The 24,390-nt window shown below is 40.8% G+C and overlaps 1 protein-coding gene across 1 annotated transcript; it reads right to left on the bottom strand.

Annotated features, from left to right (window-relative positions):
* Window positions 1–606: 606 nt before the first annotated feature.
* Window positions 607–18,100, bottom strand: TRAPPC6B (trafficking protein particle complex subunit 6B). Its single transcript, XM_036458628.2, has 6 exons — window positions 17,887–18,100; window positions 10,127–10,194; window positions 9,064–9,181; window positions 3,304–3,387; window positions 1,582–1,675; window positions 607–747 (listed from the first exon to the last, which is right to left on the bottom strand). Exons 1-6 carry the CDS (start codon window positions 17,965–17,967, stop codon window positions 716–718), a joined length of 477 nt encoding a protein of 158 aa, XP_036314521.1. The 5' UTR covers window positions 17,968–18,100; the 3' UTR covers window positions 607–715.
* Between the last annotated feature and the right edge of the window lie 6,290 nt (window positions 18,101–24,390).

The following is a 24,390-nucleotide window of genomic DNA, read 5'->3' as shown; positions in this document are numbered from 1 at the left end:
CAGCCCCAGTCCCGGGTGCCTGGGGGTGCCGAAGGAAGCAGTCCAGGTCTTGGGTACCTGCCAGTGGCCGGAGAAGGTAAGCAGCCTGAGTTCCGGGTGCCAGAAGGAAGCTGGTGCCAGCAGCGGGAGAAGGAAGGGAAGGCCTACTCTTATACGAATTTTCATGCATCCTGCCTCTAGTATATAATGAAATCCTTATATGGGCTTCTAGTATATAATAAAATATTTATACAGGCATAAAATCCTTAATAGAAATAAATTATAAGCAATAAAATAAAGTCTTATTTAGTGTGTTGTTTGCTTTTTTTAATAACTAAAATTCATAAAGCAATCAAAATTTGTTCATTCTTATACAAATCATTCTGGCTCTCTCTCTCTCTTTGTTAAACATACATTCCCTAAGAAAGTAGAAATGTTAAAATAAGGATCCTATATCTTGGTGTTTATTTATTTGAAATTAGTATTATTTTCATCCTGAATAGTTTCAGTAGAATGTCTTTTTTTTTTTTTTTTGCTTTAACTTTAACTTGACCTTTGTTAAATAAAATACAACCTCAGTTGTGCTTAAAAGTACATCTTTCATTATATAAGTTAGCAAATAGCTTATTTCAACACAAATGTCCAACAATTTTAATTAAATCATTGCTACTTGAAGTACTTTATACATAAATAATTTAATTCTTTACACTGTTGAAGCATTGCATTTCAGTATGTTCTATGACTTCTGTATCATCACCTGAAATTTACCTAAAAAAGAAAACATGAAAAATCATTTTGATTTTAGCAACAAGGAAAACAAGTCTAACCATCAGTTTTCTGCTCTATTTAGAAAGTAGTTTTTAATTAAAAAAAAAAACAAAAAACTTGTAATGACAAACTTCACATTTTTTGTTAAAGGAAACACATTGAAGCTCAAGTCAATTTTATTCTTGGTTGGTATATCTGGGTGAAAAGATCTTTCTAAATGAGTTTAGTTATAAAAGACCAGTTGGCTTTATATAGCTTTACGTAATAAATATAGTCTAGAAAACTTTAAAAGTGTTTTTCAAGCTATGGGGAAATCTGCTATCTGAAAGAATACAACAAAAAATTTCCCTTAAAAGTTAAGAATCACCCTGGCCTGTGTGGCTCAGTTGGTTGAGCATCCTCTTCCCAGGGAACAAGGGGTTCCCAGTTCTGTTCCCAGTCAGGGCACACACAGGGTGGCAGCTTGATCATCAGTAGGGGGCAAGCATGAAACAATCGATGTTTCTCTTTCCCTCTCCTTTCCTTTCTCCTTTCTCCCTCAAATCAATAAAAACTTTTTTTTTCTTTAAAAAGTTAAGAATCATTCCTTAAGTTGTCTGGTAAATTTGGATTTCTTTAGCACATTTTCTTAAATCAATGTCCATTCTGAATTAAAAAGTCACTAAATATGAATGTAAGTATGCTACATATTACTTCATTAAATGTTAAAATTAGTCAAAGTAAAATTAATGGTTTTAGCATTTTAAATTTCCTCTAAATTAACAAAAACAAAAAAACACTAGACTTAAAAAATAGTAACTAAAAATACTTGAAAAAAATGTGAATTCAACTTACAGGCAGGCATTGAAGATACCTCAGCTGTTACAATACTTTTAATTCCCAAGTTTGATAAGCCACCTCTGATTAAGCCACATGTAAATGCTAAATACTAAAAGGAACAAAATGTGAAGAACATATTAAGGATTTACTAAGGCAGAAAAGTCTATAGATAAGTATGACATTTAAGTCTTACTATTATTAAGTGATTCCTGTTTTTAAAAAAGGGTTATGGAAAAATGTTCGAATTACTGAAAATTTGGATTGTTAGAAGATTTCCCAGCTCCTTGCAACCAAAGTAGGACACATGACAAGTTCTGCCAATTGTGTGCACCAGTCCAGGACTCTGAACCTAGAGTGAGTGCCGAACTCAAGCTGGAAGCGGGTTAGAATTAGTTCTAGAGGCAACAAGGGTGGCTGTGACTATTGTCAGTTCTGACTTAAGAATTCTAAACAGATCCTCCCAGTGGAAGGATTAGGGGCTATCTTCCTAGCTGCTTTAACTTCCCAGGATTCTTGCCTGTTTTCTTAGCCTTCTCATCAGTTCTGTGAGTTGATATAATTCCATTCAATCAGAATTGGTTTCTGCTTTATACAACCAAAAATTGTGATTTGTTTACAATAAAAAACTTATCTAGTTCAAAATACTATTAGTGCTAAAATTGAGAAATCCTGTCATATAGAAACAAGGAAAGGGACTGAGCTACAGCAGAGAAAGGAAGGACAAAATGGGAACTAAAAAATTAATAATCTAAGGAATTTTTTATTATCTACATTTCTGTATTGTATAATATTCAACAATACTATTTATATATAAACAATGTAGACTATTATTTTACAATATACATAAATGGGTACTGATAAGCATTTAGAACTAGAGACATAAAATTTTGAACTGCAAAAAAGCTTTGAGACTGTTACAGAAATTATTATAATCAGTTTTCTTAATGAGGAACTAAGGTCCATAGGGTTATGTAAATTACCCAATGTCACAAACTCGTAAATTGTGGAGCTTAGCTTAAATCTAGATTAGATTTGGTCCCAAATCTAGATTTTGTTGGTCCCAAGTCCATATTCTTTTCTCTATTCCTATATTGCCTTTGTATTAGATGATTTAGGTATGGACAATTTTTTACAAATAAGTAGCAACTAAGATAGCTGCAGATATTTTATCACTTCAAAGGAACCCTTACATTAAAACTTGTCATCTTTTTTTAAATACATATGTCTACTTATTTATTGATTCCTACATGAGATTGAAAAACAAAAACTACACAAAATCTGGAAACAGATATGCTTAACACAAAGCATGTATTTTTAAAAACATTAATTATGTTTAAAACAATATTTTTAACCTACTAAAGGAGATTGTAAATATAAACTCTGAGATCAATAATTTTGCACAGCTAATAGAATTTTATAAGCTTGAGTACCTTTTCTGACATATCTATGCTATATTCAAAAATTTATCATTAACTCACATTTTATTGGCATTCAGTTATAGTATTCTTTACCTAGTCATCATAAGCCTACTTAGCTACAATTTAAGTTATTTTACTATGATGAACATCTGACTCCTATTTCATAGAAAAGTGTTTAAACAAAAAAGAAACATGGTAAAACCTATTTTAAATTCAAAAGTCTGTTGTATTTGGCAATGTACTTTTCCCTATGGTTCTACCCTTTTCATAGTAAAAATAAAAAAAACACAATCTCAATTTTTTTTATTCCATTAAATACCTTAGATGCATGTTCTAAGTACTGTTTCCCTGCAGACATCTGAGTAAGCAGACGGAATTTGTTGTCCTGAAGTACATAGATGCCCTGTTACAAAAACAGAAAATACATCCAAAGTCAATGTAGTCTGCAGTCCTTAAAAATCACCTTTTCTTCAGAAAAATGAGAGCTTTCTAAGTTATTAAAACTCCTTTCTATTAGCCAACATTTTTATTTACTGATTAATTTGAGAGAGAGAGTGGAAGAGGAAAAAAAAAAGCATATCAATTTGTTATTCCACTTATTTATGCACTCACTGGTTGATTTTTGTATGTGCCCTGATTGGGGATCAAACCTCCAACCTTGGTTGTACAGGGATAACGCTCTAATGAACTGACTACCCATCCAGGGCCTCAAATTCTCTTTAAGTGAAGGAATTCTGTAATGTTCAAGCTCAAGAGTTATTCAGTATTATGTAACTCTATATTTATTAAATGCTTTTAGATACTGAAGATACAAAGTTGCAGAAGACATAATCTCTATCCTTAACTTAGAGTCTAATGCAAAAGAATCACTAATACTTATCCAGGTGAAATCAGCAGTTATATATTATTAACTCATAACTATGAAACAAATCATCACTTACTTTTTCCAATTAGTATTTCAATTACTTCTAAAGTCAGGTTGATACTGTTATATGAAAAAATAAATTCTGCAAGAAACCAAGATGGCAGCATAGGTAATCGCCAGTACTTGCTGCTTCCTACAAACACATCAAAACCACAACTAAATGGCAGGAAAACTACCAGCCAGAACCACAGGAAAGCTGAGTAAGAGTTAGTTCCGTAACTAGAGGTGAAGAAAGCTCGTTAAGACCGGTAAGAGGTGTGGAAGCGCAGAAAGTGGAGGTGCTGCTCTTTAACCCGAAGGGTGATACAAGCTCTCGCTTGCTCTGAACTCCAGTTCCAGATGAGACTCTGGGGGACCCAGTCACATATAGGGAGAAACTGGACTGTCTGGCATCAGGACAGGAATGCGAGGGCAGCTTGCTCTTAGAGATCCTCGCAGCAATCATTGTTGCTGCAATGGGACGCAGGACATAGAGAACCAAGGGGAAGAAGCCCCAACAACACTGAACCCTTCCCGACTGCACTGAACCCCAGCCCTGGCCGAAACCCCGTGGACCCAGGCTCATACGGGTGGAGTCTGGACTCTAAAGAAAGGCACCTGGAGACTCAGAGATTGGGGGAGCCGGGAGCCGCAGCGGGCAGGGTCTAGAATTGCGCACCAGTGATTGCATGCAGAGAGGTCTGACCGCAGAGGTTGCTGCGGCCTCTCTATAGCAGAAAGAGTTGGAAGCTCCAGACTACAGAGACCCAACCCTATTCCGGGTGAGCCCCTGGGGCACCCACGCTCTTGCGGGGGGAATCTGGACTGTCAGGTGGAAACTCAGGGGAGCCACAGAAGGCAGAGGTCTGAGGTACATGCACAAGGGCAGGGCTGACGGGAAGGCAAGACTGTCAGCTCAGCCCTGAGACTCCACCCCATCCAAGCTGTGCTCAGAGGCTTTTGCAATTTTGCAAGTCTGATCCTATAAGACTGTCTCCAATACAGAAGGTATCCCAGTGTAGACACAGCTGATACATCCAATTGGCCTGGAGGTCAATTCCTCCCAGTGATAACAACAACAATCAAGAATTAACTACAACAAGGCTGTACACGCAGTCCACAAAGGGGAGCACCAAGAGTGTCCATCTCAGGTAACTAGGGAGGTTGATCCACCAGGCCATATAAGACAGCAAGCACACAAAGCTACCCTACCAGCTCAGGGAAGCAGCAAAAATGCCAAGACAAGGAAATAGATCTCAAACAAAAGAAATGGAGAACCAAAGATGACAAAGTTCAAAACCATGGTTATAAGGTTTTTCAAGAATTTTCTATCTGAGACTCGTTTGTCTCAGTGAATAGAGCGTTGGCCTGCGGACTGAAAGGTCCCAGTTTCAATTCCAGTCAAGGGAATGTACCTTGGTTGGGGGCACATCCCCAGCTGCAAGAGGCAGCTGATCAGTGACTCTCTCTCATCGATATTTCTAGCTCTCTATAACTCTCTCTTCCTTTCTGTAAAAAATCAACAAAATATATTAAAAAAAAAAGAAAAAGAATTTTCTAGAAAAGGCTAGTAAGTTTAATGAGACCCTTGAGGATATGAAAAAGGACCAACTAGAAATTAAACATATACTGAACTGAAATAAAAAATATTATACGGAGACCCAACAGCAGACTAGAGGAATGCAAGAATCAAGTCAAAGATTTGGAATACAAAGAGGCAAAGAACACTCCTCTGGAGAGGCGAGGAGAGAAGAAAATCCAGAAAGTTGAAGATAGTGTAAGAAGCCTCTGGGACAACTTCAAGCGTAACAACATCAGAATTATGGGGGTGCCAGAAGAAGAGAGAGAGCAAGATACTGAAAACCTATTTGAAGAAATAATGACAGAAAATTTCCCCCATCTGGTGAAAGAAATAAACTTACAAATCCAGGAAGTGCACAGAACCCCAAACAAGAGGAATCCAAAGAGGACCTCATCAAGACACATCATAATTAAAATGCCAAAGGCAAAAGATGAAGAGAGAATCTTGAAAGCAGCAAAAGAAAAACAGTTACTTATAAGGGAGCACCCATATGATTATCAGTTAATTTCTCAACAGAAACTATGCAGGCCTGAAGGGAGTGGCAAGAAATATTCAAAGTGATGAACAGTAAGATCTTACAACCAAGATTACTCTACCCAGCAAAGTTATCATTCAGAATTGAAGGGCAGATAAAGAGCTTCAGAGATAAGAAAAAGCTAAAGAAGTTCATCACCACCAAACCAGTATTATATGAAATGCTGAAAGGTATTCTTTAAGAAGAGTAAGAAAAAGAAAAAAGTAAAGATAAAATTATGATCAACAAATACCTATCTATTAACAAATGAATCTAAAAATCAGGTGAATTAAAAACCTGAGGAACAGAATAAACTGGTGAATATAATAGAATCAGGGGCAAAGAAAGGGAGTGGGTTGATAAGAATCATGGGTAAAGGGTGTGGGGAGTGCAGGAAGAGACTGGACTAAAATCGTACACCTATGGATGAGGACAATGGGGGGTAAGGGCATGGGGTGGGGTGGGAACCTAGTGGAGGGGAGCTATGGGGGAAAAAAGAGGAACTGTAATAATCTGAATAAAGATTTATTAAAAAAATAAAAACTAGCATCGACAATTTAAAAAATTCTATAGATGGTTACTAAATTCTTTTCCTTTTTTATAATTAATCAAAGGGCCAAATCCACCCTAAATACTTCCTTAAGTGGATTTCAAATACACATTTTCCATGTAGTCCACTGTTTTTTTTTTAAATAAATCTTTATTATTCAGATTATTACAATTGATCCTCTTTCCCCCACTCTCATACCTCCCCTACACCTTGTTCTCACACCACCCCATGCCCTTACCCACCCCCAGTCCTCATTCATAAATGTACAATTTTTGTTGAGTCTCTTCCTGCACCCTCCACATACCTCTCCCCCAGAGAACTGTCAGTCCACTCCTTTCTATGCCTGATTCCACTTTATTCTCCATTCTGTTCATCAGATTTTTTTATTGACTTGATTTTTAGATTCACTTGTTGATATATTAATATATGTATTTGTTCTTCATAATTTTTATCTTTACCTTTTTCTTCTTCTTCCTCTTCTTGAATACTTTTCAGCATTTCATATAATACTGGTTTGGTGTTTATGAACTCCTTTAGCTTTTTCTTATCTCTTTATTTGACCTTCCATTCTGAATTATAGCTTTGCTAGTAGACTAACCTTTGTTGTAGGTTCTTACTATTCATCATTTCAAATATTTCTTGCCACTCCAATCGGGCCTTCATAGTTTCTGTTGAGAAATCAGCTGACAGTTGTATGGGTACTCCCTTGTATGTAACTGTTTTTCTGTTGCTGCTTTCAAAATTCTCTTTGTCTTTTGCCCTTGGCATTTTAATTATGATGTGTCTTGCTGTGGTCCTCTTTTGTTTGGGGTTCTGTGCACGTCCTGGACTTATAAGTCTATTTCTTTCACCACATGGGGGAAGTTTTCTGTCATTATTTCTTCAAATAGGTTTTCAGTATCTTGCTTTCTCTCTTCTTCTGGCACCCCCATAATTCTGATGTTGATATGCTTGAAGTTGTCCCAGAGTCTCCTTACACTATCTTCATATTTTTGGATTCTTTTTGCTTTTCTAGTTGGGTGTTTTTTACTTCTTTGCATTTCAAATCTTTGACTTGATTCTTGCAATTCTCTAGTCTGTTGTTGGATCTCTGTATATTATTTTTTTTTCTGTCAGTGTATCCTTAATTTCTAGTTGATCCTTTTTCATATCCTAGAGGGTCTTGCTAAATTTCTCAGAGGTTTCTAAAAGGTTCTTGAGAAACTAGTGTTGGTATCACTGAGAGGAATTTAGATATAGGCCAATTGGCTGTGAGGATCAGATGTGTCTATGCTGGGAGAACTTCTATGCTGGAGACACCCTTATGAAACAATACTTGCAAAAGCCTCTGTGCTCAGCTGGGATGGGGTGGAGTCTCAGGGTGGAGCACACATCAATGGCTTCGTTGGGCAGAATCTCAGGGCAGAGCAGACAGCAATGGCTTCCTGTCAGCCCTGCCCTAAGAGGCCCCTGGGTCTCAGTGTCCCACTGTAATCGCTGCAAGCACCTCTGAGAGAAAGCCGCCCTCAAGTTTTGCCCACTGCCAGACAGGCCAGTTTCTCCCCGAATGAGTCTGGGTCCCCAGAGTCTGGCCCGGAACTAGAGTTCAGAGGCTTCAGAAGCTTTTGTCTTCCTCCCGCTTGAGAAAGCCAGCTGCGTACTCAGTTGCCAGCCATCTCCCCTCACGTGTCTCAGTACCTCAGTACCTACTGTGAATCTCAGTGTGCTTTTCTCTTTCCTTCTAGTTGTAGAATTTCCACTCAGCCAGCCTTCCTGTGGTTCTGGATGATGTCCGTTTTGTCTTTTAGTTGTAGTTTGAAATTGTTTACCTATGCCGCCATCTTGGTTTCTCTAGTCTATTGACTTTTATATTAAAATATTTTAATAGAAACTATGACAGCAACTAAACAATACAAGACTAATTTAAGAGCTAAATATGCTTTATAAATTGGACTGTAAAAATTACTCTAAAGACATAAAAGTGATATATTTGTGGTTCTGCTTCTTATTCCTAAGTAATAATAACTAAGAAACTAAATCCTAAAACTTTATCATTCTGACATGACTACTTTTTTTTTTTTTAAATATATTTTATTGATATTTCACAGAGAGGAGGAAGGGAGAGAGATAGAGAGCTAGAAACGTCGATGAGGGAGAAACATCGACCAGCTGCCTCTTGCACACCCCCTACCGGGGATGTGCCCGCAACCAATGTACATGCCCTTGACCGGAATCGAACCTGGGACCTTTCAGTCCTCAGGCTGACGCTCTACCACTGAGCCAAACCAGCTTCGGCTGACATGACTACTTTTTAAAACTTAAAATAACTTATTTAATTGGGGGAAAGAAACAGCTACCATAACTGATCGTTGTCCCTTTGTCTTTATTCGCTATAACCTATTAGAGAATAAAACTTATTAATAATATATAAGAGAAACATTCCAAACTTGAATAGAAATTATTTTATGTTTTAAATAAATAAATCACTAAAATAGGTAATATATATTAAATTAAAGAACTTAAAAAATAGGCTTTAATTTATCAAAATACCTGATGATTTGTCCTCAGATTGTCGATTTGTTTCTTGAATACTGTAGTCCAGAAATCTTTACAAATGAACTTCATAATATCTAATTCATCCTTGAACCTCGCGGTATCTTTTGTAAACCTAAAAGATCAACTAGAAGTAATATAGTATTTTTCCTCCAAAGAAAGTAGGAGAGGCAAATGGTTAACTAATTTCCAAATGTCAGAACAGCACTGAATATTAACAGTCATAAAGTGATAAGCATCAAGCAAAGTAGATTCCATCTCAATAGATTCACATCCTTTAATACAATTATGTGGCTAAAATTGGTCTAACAGTAGAGTCTAACAGTAAGTTGTAGTTTTAGGTACAATTCATCTTAGCACATCAAAAAAAGTTGAAGATGATCACAGTATTGTTACATAAAACAAAGCTCAACTATTCAGATAGAGAGAAAGGAATAGTGAAAATTATTCTATAAATTAGAAGATGACTGCATATATAAATATAGACTCTAAAGCATTTCCACCCTATGCATTTAAACAAAATATATTTAGGTTAAAAAAAAACCAAACCTATGGAGCCCTAGCTGGTTTGGCTCAGTGAATTAAGCATCGGCCTGTGGACTGAAGAGTCCCAGGTTCAATTCTGGTCAAAGACACATGCCTGGTTTACAGGCTCAATCCCCAGTAGGGGATATACAAGAGGCAGCTGATCAATGATTCTCTCTTATCATTGATGTTTCTAATGCTCTCTTCCTCTCTCTTCTCTAGAATCAATAAAAATAATACATATTTTTTAAAAACCTATGGAACAAAATTTTAGATAGCTACTTCAGTACATCAAAGTTTTCAAAGGAAAAAAAGGCTCAAATATATGAAATACATATTTTCTTCAATATTAAGACATGAAAGTTGAATAACTGAGTTAAAATAATATAAGTCCTAAAAAGAAATTTCAATTTGTGAATTAAAGAACAGAGGAGAATTAAAATTAAAGTATCTCAAGTTTTATGCAATCTTTTGAAATGGATCATCTTTGTTCATAACCTACCTGGAAGAAAATTTTCAAATCCAGACTGCTCACCTTTCTATCAATCCTTGTCCCACTCGAAACCCCATGTTTTCCAGCTTAGTAATACAGCGTCCATTTTCCTATTTGAAAAAAAATAATACCTTAGAATACTTTTAGAATGTCAGAATGTTGGTATTCAGAATTGTTTAAAAATTAATATAAAAATTTATACTTTCTTGATTGAAACATTACAAGAAAAAGTGAATTTTCTTAGAACTAATCATTTTCATAAGGCAACAAGATAAATAGGGAACTGCTGCTTATTATTACTTTTCAGAAATGTTGAAGCCTCTTCATAATTACTCTCCCACTCGTTTTCCCCCATTCAATAATTCTTCTCTCCTCATTAGTTATAAAACTTAGTATCAGGAGCACTTGAGATCTTGCTTCCCAGGAACAGTCCTCAGTTTTGGCTCAAATAAATTTGTATAAAATTCTCTAAAAACAAAAATAGCCCCACCCAGTTTGGCTCAGTGGATAGAGCATCAGCCTGCAGACTGAGTGGTCCTAAGTTTGATTCTGGTCAAGGGCACATGCCGGGATTGCTGGCTTGATCGCCGGGGGGGGCGTGCAGGAGACAGACAATCAATGATTCTCTCTCATCATTGATGTTCCTATCTCTCTCTTCCTCTCCCTTTCTCTCTGAAATCAATAAAAATATATTTAAAAAAATAAAAAAATAAGATAGATTCAAGATGGTGGAGTAGGTAAATACCTAAACGGCTGCCTTGCACAACAATTTCAAAACTGCAACTAAAAAAAGACAAAACATCTATCATCCAGAACCACAGGAAAGCTGGCTGAGTGGAAGTTTTACAACTAGAAGGAAAGCGAAAAGAGAATTTAGTGCACAAGTGCTGAAAAGCTGAGGTATGGAGGAGTGTGCAATCCGAGTTGGCAGCGGTGTTGCTTTATTAATACTGAAGGGAGACAAACTACTGATTTCTCTGAAATCCAGTTTCTGGGGAGCCTATGTCTGGGGAGAAGCTGGACTGTTGGTCGGAAAGTGAGGGTGGCTTGCTTGCAGAGCTCTGTGCAAGAATAATTGCTTGCTGTGCTGGGGCGCAGGACATGTGGATGTGGTCGGAAGAGCGGGGATGGCTGGCTGGCAGCCATTGCTGTATGCCACACCCTAGCCTGGTGATGCCCTGAGGCCCCGCCCCACACAATCTACAAACCCACCCGAGCTTCAAGTAGCGGCTTTTGCAGCAGCTTTTTCCCTATCACAGCTTAACCTAGCAAACTTGCAACCTGGTTCAGACAGCTCCAAAACCTCCAAAGCCCAAACAAAGAGAATAAAACTGGTTCTTGCCATAGCTCCTGCAGGGTGGCATCAGACAGTAGCTGACCTGCACCCCATTGGAGATCCAGAAGCCAGTGTACCTAGTGGTCAGTGTAAGACACCAGATTTCAACTCCTCACATCCATAAGTGACACATTCAAGAGGCAGACTCAGTGAGCACTAAAGCCCCACTGAAACAAGTCCTGTCCCATAATCGTGTCTCCAGCACAGCAGTTCTTCCATTATAAACACAGCAGGTCCTCATAGCCAATTGGCCTGGAGGTCAATTCCTCCCAGTGTACCAATAGCAATCAAGGCTTAACTACATCAAGAATTTGCACTTAGCCCACAAAGGGGTGTACCAAGAGCGTCCACCTCAGGTGATTGGGGAGGCTGAGCTACTGGCCCCTATACGTCACATACCACACAAAGCCACTCCATCAACACAGGGAAGCAGCCAAAATGCAGACACAGAAACATGTCATGAATGAAAAAAATGGAGGAAAGCAAACTACTGGACGACATAGAGTTCAAAACCACATTTATAAGGTTACTCAAGAATCTTCTAAAAACCGCTGAGAAACTTGATGAGATCTTCAAGGACCTAAATGATAATGCCAAAAAAATGGAAAAGGACCAGTCAGAAATTAAGCATACACTGTCTGAAATAAAGAATATATAGAAACTGAACTGTAGATCAACATACCCCAAGAATCAAACCAAAAATCTGAAATATAAGGAAAGAAAAAACACCCAACAAGAAAAATAACAAGAAAAAAGAATCCAAAAATATAAAGATAATATAAGGAGCCTCTGGGACAACTTCAAGTGTACCAACATTTGAATTTTTGGGGTGCCAGAAGAAGAGAGAGAGCAAAATATTGAAAACTATTAGAAGAAATGATGATAGAAAACTTTCCCTACCTGGTGAAAGAAATAGACTTACAAGTTCAGGAAGTGGACAGGACCCCAAACAAAAGGAATCCAAAGAGGACCACACCAAGACACATCATAATTAAAATGCCAAAGGCAAAAGACAAAGAGAAAATCTTGAAAGCAGCAAAAGAAAAACAGTTACGTACAAGGGAGTACCCATACAACTGTCAGCTGATTTCTCAACAGAAACTATGCAGGCCAGAAGGGAGTGGCAAGAAATATTTGAAGTGATGAACAGCAAGAACCTATTACCAAGATTACTCTACCCAGCAAAGCTATCATTCAGAATGGAAGGTCAGATAAAGAGCTTCACAGACAAGAAAAAGCTAAAGGAGATCATCAACACCAAACCAGTATTACATGAAATGTTGAAGGGTATTCTTTTTTTAAAAAAATATATATTTTATTGATTTTTTAAAGAGAGGAAGAGAGAGGTTTCGGCTTGAAGGGTATTCTTTAAGAAGAGGAAGAAGAAGAGGAGAAACCAAGATGGCGGCATAGGGTAGACATCCGAATGCAGCCTACCACAACAAATTTGAATTTAGAACTGAAAAACAGGGAAGGCATTGCCCTGAAGCGCCAGACGGCTGGCTGAGAGGAGGCTCTGCCATCTGGGAAGGAGAGAAAAGGCACGCGGAACCTCAGGAACTGTGAAGGTACGGAGAACTGTGCGAGCGGAAAGGCGCTGGCTTACCCCCGGCACGGAGAAGAAGGGCTGGACCGAGATTGCTGCTGGCTTACTCCCTACACGCAGAGAGGGCGGGCCGGGCTGAGTTCACTACTGGCTTACTCCTGGCGCGGAGAGGGCAGACAGCTAACGCGCAACTGGCTTTCTTGTTCGAGAGGAAAACAGAATCACCCTATTGCTCTGATAGACGGCCCCAGACAGGGAGAGGAGAGACTGTCAGGCAGCGGGCAGAGATCTCTTGGAGGTGTGTGAAGCCAGAGGCCATTACTGCGGGACTTGGGGAGGAGCCGAAGGGAAAACAAAGTTTGTCTACACCAACCCGAGACTCCGCCCTATCTGTGGCTGAGCACAGAAGCTCTCCCAGAGGCTGGCTTTCTCTAAGGAGGGACTGGCTGGAATCCAAAGCTTGTCTGCGCCTTTACCAAAGAGGTGCGCGCGCCTGCAACCAATCTTCCAAAACTCTCCATGAACAGGACTTTTCTAAGGCGAGACTGACAGGGAACCAAAGATTGTCTGTGCCATCCCGAGACCCCACCCTATTCAAGCAGAGTACGGAAACCCTCCTAGCTGAGACACTGCTGATCCTCACAGCCAATTGGCTTGGAGATCAACGCTTCCCAGTGATACCAACAATAAGCAAGGCTTAACAACAAGACTGCACACACAGCCCACAAAGGGCTACACCAAGACTGTCCACCGCAGGTAACTGGGAAGGCTGTGCTACTGGGCTCTACCAGAACACCTAGCACACAAAGCTATTCCATCAAATCAGGGAAACAACTAAAATGCAGACAAGAAGAAGGACACAAAGGAAGGAGAAGGAGGAAAAGAAAAGATTGGACATTGAGTTCAAAACTACAGTTATAAGGTTATTCAACAATATCCTAAAAAAGGCCGATAAAATAAATGAGACCTATGAGGATATGAAAAGGGAGCAACTAGAAATAATAAGGGATCAACAAGAAATGAAGAAAACATTGTCTGAAATAAAAAATATTATACAAAGTCCTAAAAACAGACTGGAAGATCGCAAGAATCAAGACAAAGATTTAGAACACAAAGAGCCAGAGGACACTCCTCTGCAGAAGGGAGAAGATAAGAGAATCCAGAAAGTTGAAGATAGTGTAAGAAACCTCTGGGACAATTTCAAGCGAACCAACATCAGAATTATGGGGATTCCAGAAGAGCGAGAGCAAGATACCGAAAGAATACTAGAAGAAATAGTGACAGAAAACTTCCCCCACCTGGGGAAAGAAATAGACTTACAAGTCCAGGAAGCCCGCAGAACCCCAAACAAAAGGAATCCAAAGAGGACCACACCAAGACATATCATAATTAAAATTCCAAGAGCAAAAGACAAAGAGAGAATATTAAAAGCAGCAAGAGAAAAGCAGGTAGTTACCTATAAAGGAGCACCCATAAGATTGTCAGCTGATTTCTCAACAGAAACCATGCAGGCCAGACGGGAATGGCAAGAAATATTCAAGGTGATGAATAGCAAGAACCTACAGCCAAAAATAATCTATCCAGCAAAGCTATCACTCAGAATCAAAGGATAGATAAAGAGCTTCACAAATAAAAAAAAGCTAAAAGAGTTCATCGCCACCAAACCAGAATTATATGAATTGCTGAAGGGGGTTATTTAGGAAGAGGAAGAAGATAAAGATAAAAATTATGATCAACAAATACGTAGCTATCAACAAGTGAATCTAAAAACCAAGGGAATTTAAAAATCTGATGAACAATATTAACTGGTGAATATAATGGAATCAGAGGTATGGAAGGGGAGTGGACTGACGATTCTCGGAAAAGGGGGGTGGGGGTGGGGGAAGAGACTGAACAAAAACTGTGCACCTATGGATGAGGACAATGGGGGATGGGGAAAGGACAGAGGGTGGGGTGGAAACCTGGTGAAGGGGAGCAATTGAGGGGGGGAAGAGGATCACATTTGTAATAATCTGAAAAATAAAGATTTATTTAAAAAAATAAATAAAATACAATAAAAATAAAAAGAAGAGGAAGAAGAAGAAAAAGGTAAAGTTAAAAATTATGAACAACAAAAAGACATCAAATACATACCTACCAACAAGTGAATCTAAAAATCAGCTGAATAGCCGAAACTGGTTCAGCTCAGTGGATAGAGCGTCAGCCTGCAGACTGAAAGGTCCCAGGTTCAATTCTGGTCAAGGGCATGTACCTTTGTTGCAGGCACATCCCCAGAAGGGGTTATGTAGGAGGCAGCTGATCGATGTTTCTCTCATCAATGTTTCTAACTTTCTATCCCTCTCCCTTTCTCTCTGTAAAAAATCAATAAAATATATTTAAAAATAAATAAATAAAAATCAGGTGAATAGAAAATCTGAAGAACAGAATGGATTGGTGAATATAACAGAATCAGGGCCAAAGGAAGGGAGTGGACTGACAATTTTCAAGGGGAAGAGGATCTGAGGGGTGCAGGAAGAGATTGGACACAAATCTTACACCTATGGATGAAGACTGTGGTGGGGTGTAAGGGCATGGGGTAGGGTGGGGAATCAGGTGGAGGGGAACTATGGGGGGAAAAAAAGAGGAACACCTGTAATAATCTGAACAATTAATATTTATTAAAAAAATCAAAAAAGACTAAGGGCAAAAAAATATATAAATATTGTAAAAATAAATAAATAAATAATAAAAATTGGTATCACCTTTGATTTTTTTCTGTCATTCACTTTGTACAGTCACTAAATTCTATTGCTATTCGTTTCAAAATGTCTCTTAGAGACATTAGGCTTTCTAATTCTCAGTGTGTCTATGTTGATGACCCCAACCAATGCCTGGAATAATGCATTTGCTTTGTTCTTCCTTTGACAATTTCATTGTGTTAAGGTTTTATTTTATTTTTTATTTTTTATATTTTTTATTGATTTTTTACAGAGAGGAAGAGAGAGGGATAGAGAGCTAGAAAGTCAATGAGAGAGAAACATCAACCAGCTGCCTCTTGCACACCCCCTACCGGGGATGTGCCCGCAACCAATGTACATGCCCTTGACTGGAATCGAACCTGAGACCCTTCAGTCCACAGGCTGACGCTCGCCACCCGACTTTCTCTCCCTAAAAAATCAATCAATACAAATTTTTTAAAAACTGATCACCAATTTGGCTCAGTGATTAGAGAGCATCAACCTGTAGACCAAAGGGTCCCAGGTTTGATTCCAGTCAAGGGCATGTACCTTGGTTGCAGGCTCCTCCCTGGTCGGGGCTCATGCAAGAGGCAACCTATCTATGTGTTTCTCTTGCACTGATGTCTCTCTCTGTCTTTCCTTCTCTCTTCTACTTTTCCTAAAAATCAATGGGAAAATATCCTTTGGTGAGGATTAACAAAAAACAAAAAACACACACCCACACTGATCCCTGGCTAATTATCCAGAATCACTAACAGCCACATATCCACAAAAATCATTTTTGTCATCTCCTGCCTGAGGGTCTGCAATACATGATCTTCTCACTACAAGGATCTTCCCGCTCCAACCAGCCCCTTTCTAACACACGAATGGGGCTATGTCACTCCCCTTCTTAAAAACCTTTTAAATCTTCCACTAGGGAGGTTCAAATTCTTAAATCATACAAGGGTCTTTCTACAATAGTTTTAGCTCTCAACATATTTAACTCTCCCTCTCCAATCTAGTCACAATGAAATACAAAGCGTATTTAAATACTTCAAACTCATTCATATCTCTATGCCTTTCCCTTTGTTTAGGACACGTGTCAAACACAAGGCCCGCGGGCCAAATCCGTCCCGCGGGCCAAATCCGTCCCGCCAGGCCTTGCAATGTGGCCCGCACCGCGCTGTCATCACTGCACTCCGCTGCGTTTCCATCACAATGACAGTTTATGACTGTTCAGTAAACCATTTGGCCCACGATTTAGGCTGGATTTTAGATTTTGGCCCCTTCTCTGATTGAGTTCGACACCCCTAGTTTAGGATGTTCTTCCTACTCCCACTTTCTACCCCTCTTTAGCAATAGCATTATAGAAAGGGCTTCTGACTTGAGTATGACTTTGGAGTATCTCATTTATACAGCCTGTTACAACTCCATAATTCTATACCTAATTACTACCCAAAACCTTAATTATTCGTTGAACCCCCCTACTCCCCAACCAGTGTGAGGCAGGGACTTTATCTTATTCATCTAGCACAGTGTCAGGCCCAGATTCTGTACTAAAAGTTTTCTGAATAAACCAATGAGTGAACTGAGGACTCCCACACACTGGAAGTGATGGGGTCTGGTTTTCTTCATTATTATATCCCTGGCACCTAGAAAACCAGCTCTAACATAACGGACATTAAGTACTTTTAATTAATGTGTTTCCCAATTATAGTAATGCCTGCAAACTTTGCATTAATCTCACACCTCATTAGGTTCCTTCTTGGGGTGGCGTGGAGGGTGGGCACTGAGGGCTGGGGCGGGGCGGGAGGAGGGGGGTCGGGGCAGGAGGCGGGAAGGGGGGGACGCGGCGGGAGGGGGGATGGGAGGGCAGGTCAGGGCCGAGGGGATGGAGGAGGGGGTTGATGGGGGGGGGGGGGGGTAGGGGGCTGGTTCTCAGGCGGGACCGCAGGGGCCGCCGCCCGGGAAGCTGGACACGGCAGATCCATTGAGGCGGCTGCGGAAGGCAGCGGCGCGGTGAGCCCTGCCCTAAGCCTGGCACTTCAGGAAGAACATGTGCGGCCTACGGGTCACAGGCGTGGAAATAGACAAAAAGGCATCAAATAGAAGATGCGAACAAAAATGAGATAAAAGACCGCAGACAGCTCCCAGTTACGGGAAGCCCGCGGGTCGCCCAGCTCGGGGACGCGGCGGAAGGAAGGAGCGGAGGGGAACTCACCACCTCCCCCTGCTCCGCGGACTTGTACACGCCCGATACCAGCTCGTTGTGGAGCAGCAAGAACAACGCCTCGTCCGCCATTTCCTGCTTATTCCGAAGCGCTGGTTCTCCGCTCGGCTCCTGGGTTCCGGCTGCGCCGCGCTCCGGCCGCCGCTCCCTCGGCCGCCCCCCCCCCCCCCGCCTCGTTGCCAGGAGACGGGGTGGTCCCGCCTTCCGGAGGCGGCGCCGGGCGAGCCCACCCCGCCGCCGCACTGGCCGCCGGCGAGGGACTCTGACAGCGGGAAGCAGACCCAGCCCACGGGGACCGCCCGCCCGGGGCTGGGGGTGAAGAAACAACTTCCGGTCCCCTGTGCCAGGCCCCAGTCAGCCCGGCGGTCACTGTTCCTCCCCTGGGCGCCCCTCTGACACTGCCGGGGTCCCTGTGACACTACCGGGGTGGCGCTGGGGAGAGACGGTGTTAAGATCAAAGCAACTCCCCCCCACCTCTGTGGTAATTTCCTGCGAGTTAGATGAACCGACCAGAATGTCTATAGGCTTCATCAAAAGCTTCCACTTCCTGCCCTGTATTTAATAGGAAAAGTTGTAAAAACAGTGAATAAGTCATAATTTTTCAGGCTATACATTTTATTTTTTAAATATTTTTAATATATTTTATTGATTTTTTTAAAGAGAGGAAGGGAGAGGGATAGAGAACTAGAAACATCGATGAGAGAGAAACATCCATCACCTGTCCCTTGCACACCTCCCAGTGGAGATGTGCCTGCAACCAAGGTACATGCCCTTGACTGGAATTGAACCTGGGATCCTTCAGTCCTTAGGCTGATGCTCTATCCACTGAGCTGAACCAGTTAGGGCAAGGCTATACATTTTAGATATACTGAGAAATTATCCCAATCCATATAAGTTTAAGCCTAGGTAAAAAGAAGATTTAAAGCCATTTTGGACACCAGGAAGAGGCAAGGGAATAAACAAAGAACTAGATTCTTGAACCAGAAGGCACAAATTAATCAGAGAATTCAGTGAATAGAAAAAGCGCTAAAGACTTCAGAAAAGCAACATTTGTTGTGGGATAGAGTTCACAATAATCCATGACAGATGTGAAACAACTAAGCAATGGAAATACGCATGTTAAATATATCTCTTAAATTTAGCAAATCTGGCTTACATGTGTTGCTTGGCATGTGATTAGTTCATTTCTTAATAACTGACAAAGCAGATTTTTTCCAATTAATTAATTGCTTCCCCAAAGTTAAATATTGAGTTTTCTCAAATTATTAACCTCTCAACTCTTCATATACCTTCACAGGAATTTAAGATAATGTCCCAGTCCTAAATGGTTTGGCTCAGTGGATAGAATGTTAGGGAGATTCAAGGGTCCCAGGTTTGATTCCAGACAAGGGCATGTTGTACCTTGGTTGTAGGCATATCCCCAGTAGGGGGTGTGTGCAGGAGACAGCTGATCAGTCTTTTTAATTATCTATCCTTCTCCCTCTCCCTCTCTGAAAAAAGTCAATAAAAAATATATATTTTAAAAAAGATTATGTTCCATAACTGAAATTAAGGTAGCTTTTTCTTTACATATCTCTTCTAATGCTTAGATCACTTTATTTGATCATCACATAAAAATAAGCATAAAAGTTCCACCTAAGTTTTTGAAAACACTAAATAGTGTAATTTTGAAGCCATAATCTTAATTTTTCCAGCACTTAAAATTTCCCATGTGAAGTCAGGTCTTTATGTCCCAATTGCATTCTTTAAAAAAAAACCAAACATATATTTATATATATAAAATTGATTTTTTTTACGGTGGGGGGGGGATAGAGAGTTAGAAACACCGATGAGAAAAACATCAGCTGCCTCCTGCACATCCGCTACTGGGCATGTACCGAAACCTTGACCAGAATCGAACCTAGGACCCTTCAGTCCACAAGCCAACACTCTAGCCTCAGAGCAAAACCAGTTAGGGCCCAATTGCATTGTTCTTTCATTATCACCACTAAGAAACAGGAGGAATCCAGGCTCACTATTGAGGTCGAACAGTAAGCAATTGACCAACTTATTAAGGTTGATTTCTCAAACTAAAATAATGGGATTCTTAGAATATTTTGGAGAATGAAGGGGAAACATTTATTATCTACTACATACCGTATTTTTCGGACCATAAGACGCTCCGGACCATAAGACGCACCAGTTTTTAGAGAAGGGAAATGAAGAAAAAAAGATTCTGAAACAAATAGTGTCCTAAAATATTTTATGTGCATTAAAACCCAACATCACAGTCATAAACACATGTAATCAACCCTGTAAAGTAAACAGCAGCATTTAGAACCATTTTAGAGCCGGGCAAGCACACAGAGACCACACAGAGCCGGGCAAATAAAAAAACTTTTTCTTTACAGTATATGTGTAGGCTATATTTGGACCATAAGACGCAGGGACTTTTCCCCCTCACTTCTGGGGGGGAAAAAGTGCGTCTTATGGTCCGAAAAATACGGTAAATGTTGAACACAGCATTTCACTGATTCTCTCCCCACAAAGCAGACTATGTTAAATCGTCCAGGATCCAAGTAATAGATCCTTTGGAAACAGGAGTAGATCCTGGTTTTGGTTAACTCTAAAAGCATTTTCTGCCAAAACTGGTTTGGCTCAGTGGATGGAACCTCGGCCTGTGGACTGAAAGGTCTCAGGTTCAATTCCAGTCAAGGGCATGTACCTTGGTTGCGGGCATATTCCCAGTAGGGGGTGTGCAGGAGGCAGCTGATCGGTGTTTCTCTCTCATTGATGTATCTATTGTAACTCTCTATCCCTCTCCCTTCCTTTCTGTAAAAGATCAATAAAAATATATTTTAAAAATAAATAAATAAAAGCATTTTCTTATGGAAACACTGTTCTATTTGGTGTTAGGATCTACTTCTGGAACATTCTCCTGGTTCATGTACTGCCTGTGACATGGGATTGCAATATGGGTCAGAGAACAAGTATGCTCATAACCAGAAAGAAATAATTATTCATTAATCTTCATCCTTCTTACTTAGCTTTACTTTTGCTTTTTTTCAATAGCACTTCTCCATTTCTAATGTTGGGGTGGGAAAATTTTCCTTCTAGATCTTCTAGGTTTGTTGGCTAGTTTAACAATTAAGTTGACTTAAATGGATTAACAGGAGGAAAATAAATGTAATTTCATGAATTTGGAAGCTCCATAAAAATATGAGACCCCCCCAAAGGCAGTTAGGCAATTTAGGTTTATATGCTGTCCTGAGCTAAGAAATGGAATAGGAATCTGGGGCTTCAAATGGGAAGAGGACAACTCAAAGGAAGAAGAGCAGATGTTTGGTAATCAGATGTTTGCCAAGCTATGCAGGTAAGCCTTTCTGATAAAATGTTACCTCTCAGATTATGTACTATAATATTGTACTCTTGAAACATATAATCTTATTACCAATGACACCAAATAAATTTAATTTTTAAAAAAGAAAAATTAATTCTGGTAATCTCTCTTTCTGTCCAGGCCCCCTAACTAAATTACTTTAGGTAGTTAGGGAGTGGTAAAAGTTTTGTTTAAGTCTGCTGGGTCTTAACTGCATTCAGCTCAAAATAATTCATGTGCCCAACCGGCACATGTTGGCTTGGCATAGTCTCCTTTCTTTCACTAACATGACACAGAATTTACTGATGTTTGTCTTCTGTCTCCACACTCTTTCCGCTCCCAAGCTCTTTGAGGGAACAGATCTTTATTGTACACTAATGTATCCAACTTCTTGGAATAATGCCTGGCACATAATAGGTGCTCACTGGATATTTGTTGAATGAATCAGTATATGAATGATCTTTGCTCCCCGAGGAGTTTGTAAACTCCCAAAAAGCAGGAACCACACCTATCTTACTCTAGGATTTATACTCAGAGCCTGGATTGCTGCTTCTACATAGGAGGAGCATTTAAAGGTTGGGTGAATTAAAATGGTAGCTGGAGTTAAATACAGTTGACTTGCTAATGCTTGGTGCTAGGAGTTGCCTGGCTAACAGATGAAAATGAGAACCCAAAGGTTATTCCTAACATTGTATAAGAAAATGCCATATATATATACTTTCTCTCTCTCTCTTTAGAGGCCCAGTGCACAAAATTCCTGCACTCGGGTGGTCCCTCAGCCTGGCCTGTGCATTCTCGCAGTCCAGGAGTCCTCGGGAGATGTCTGACTGATGACATAGGCCTGCACCGCCTATGCTAGCAGTTGGACATCCTGAACACTGCCTCAGAGGCAGAAGAGCTCCCACCACTACTACTGCACTCACCATCTATGAGCCTGGCTTCTGGCTGAGCAGCGCTCCCTCTGTGCGAGTGCACTGCCCAACCACCAGGGGACAACTCCTGAATTGAGCATCTGTCCTCTGGTGATCAGCGTGTATCACAGCGACTGGTCATTCCACAGTTCAGTCAATTTGCATATTAGCCTTTTATTATATAGGCGATACACTGAGTGGCCAGATTATTATGACCTCTGAACACATAATAATCTGGCCACTCAGTGTATATTCTATATAATAAAAGGTTAATATGCAAATTGTCCCCTTGACCAGGAGTTCGACCACCAGGCAGGCCGGCCAACTGCCCATGTCCCCTCCCCCTGGCCAGGCTGGCTGGACCCCACCAATGCACGAGTTCATTCACTGGGCCTCTAACATACATATACATATATATATTCATGTGTGTATACACACACACACACACACACACACACATACATTGAGTGGTCAGATTATTGTGTTCAGAGATAATAATCTGGCCACTCAGTGTGTGTGTGAAAATATATATATATATATATATATATATATATATATATATATATATATATATATATAATTTTTTTTTTTTTTTTTTTTGCAACACAGGTAGAGCAGACCAGAAGTTGAACAACAATCTCTCTCTCACACACACAACCAATAACAGCACCGACTCCCTGGATCCCATTTTAAGCTAACCAGCTCTGGGGCAGGTAAAGAGGCTAATGACTATTTTATGTCTCGTGGTCGCCTTTTTCTTACAAATATCTTAAAGGCCCATCCAAGTCAGGTTGCTGGCCCATTTTGGTCCTAGTGGAGGTGGAGGAGGTGATAGTTTATTGCTGAGGTTAGATGGCCTTAGGACTTAATTCATATGTTAAGACTACTGGTGCTTCTTATACTAAATTAGTATGTCTAATATGCTAAGACTACTGGTGCCTTTTTCTCCTAGTACACAGGGTCTGATCCAACTGATTCAAGGGCTGGCCAGACTAGGGACAGATACAGTATCCCCAGACTCAGTTTCCTTACCAGGAAAAACAGGCATTTTATTAAAGCTACTAGAGGCTCAGTGCATGAAATTCATGCACTTGGGCGGGGGGTGTGTGTGTGTGTGTGTGTGTCCCTCAGCCTGGCCTGTGCCTTCTCACAGTCTGGGTGGGAGCCCTCGGGCCTAAGTTGGCAGTCAGACATCCCTGAGGGATCATGGACAGTTAGACAACCTTAGCGCTGCTGCAGAGGCAGGAAAGGCTTCCGCCACCACCACTGCGCTTCTGGCTGAGCGGCCTTTCCCCATGTGGGAGCACACTGACCACAAGGGGGCAGCTCCTGCATTGAGTGTCTGCCCCTTGGTGGTCAACGTACATCATAGTGACCTGTCGTTCCACCATTTAATCGATTTGTATATTAGCCTTTTATTATGTAGGGTTTTATAGGATTGAGAGGCATAAGGCATGTAAAGCGTTTCGCACAGTGTCTTAAAAGCAACTGTTAGCTATTACACTTAGTGAATTTTCCTGTTTCTTATTTTAATATTTTAATTGATTTTTTACAGAGAGGGATAGGGACAGAGAGTTAGAAACATCAAAGAGAGAGAGACACCCATCAGCTGCCTCCTGCACACCCCCCACGGGAGTTGCACCCGCAACCAAGGCACATGCCCCTGACCAGGATCTACCCCGGGACCTTTCAGTCCGCAGGCCGACGCTCTGAGCCAAACCGGCTTCGGCTTCTTCCCTGTTTCTTCATTCTTTGTTTCCCTCCGCTAATTTCGGTTTAACCTACTGGGGGGAAGACTGCTTCCCCCCCAAACACTCTCTGGGCATGCGCACCAACAGCACAGCCGCGCCCTTTCCTAATCACTGATGGGGGGGGATGAGTGGGTGAAGAGACTCCCCTCCCACTCACTTTGATGGGATTAGGAGGCTAAACAACGTAAAACTCGTCATATGACAGATTAAAAGGGCTGCAAACCTCCGCGCTCCTCTTCTGGAGAGAGCGAGCCCACGAGCGCGCCTCCGAGGACCCAAGGACTCACAATCCCGCCCCGCGACTGCGCCAAAAGCGAGCCCGGCCGCCCGCGGCTACTGGCCGTGGGGGGGGGGGGGAGCCGGCTGGCAGGCTTTCCATTGGCCCAGAGTCACAGACGCCGGCAGATTCCCCCCCTTCCGGTTGCTGTTGGTTGAAGCCGGAAACTACGGCCGCCGTGATTGGCTGAGCCCCGCT

The sequence above is a fragment of the Pipistrellus kuhlii genome, unplaced genomic scaffold (genome assembly GCF_014108245.1).
Source record: "Pipistrellus kuhlii isolate mPipKuh1 unplaced genomic scaffold, mPipKuh1.p scaffold_m20_p_1, whole genome shotgun sequence".
Classification (NCBI taxonomy): domain Eukaryota; kingdom Metazoa; phylum Chordata; class Mammalia; order Chiroptera; family Vespertilionidae; genus Pipistrellus; species Pipistrellus kuhlii.
Note: the sequence above shows the minus strand (reverse complement) of the source record. Positions and strands in the feature narration are given on the sequence as shown.

Bases quoted from the DNA above. Each gene is read 5' to 3' on its own strand.
- TRAPPC6B (XM_036458628.2), bottom strand. From the start codon at position 17,967: ATGGCGGACGAGGCGTTGTTCTTGCTGCTCCACAACGAGCTGGTATCG. The intron at 10,195-17,886 runs GTGAGTTCCCCT...TTTTTCAAATAG, and splicing joins CCGCGGAGCAGGGGGAGGTG to GAAAATGGACGCTGTATTAC. The intron at 9,182-10,126 runs GTGAGCAGTCTG...TTGATCTTTTAG, and splicing joins GGACAAGGATTGATAGAAAG to GTTTACAAAAGATACCGCGA.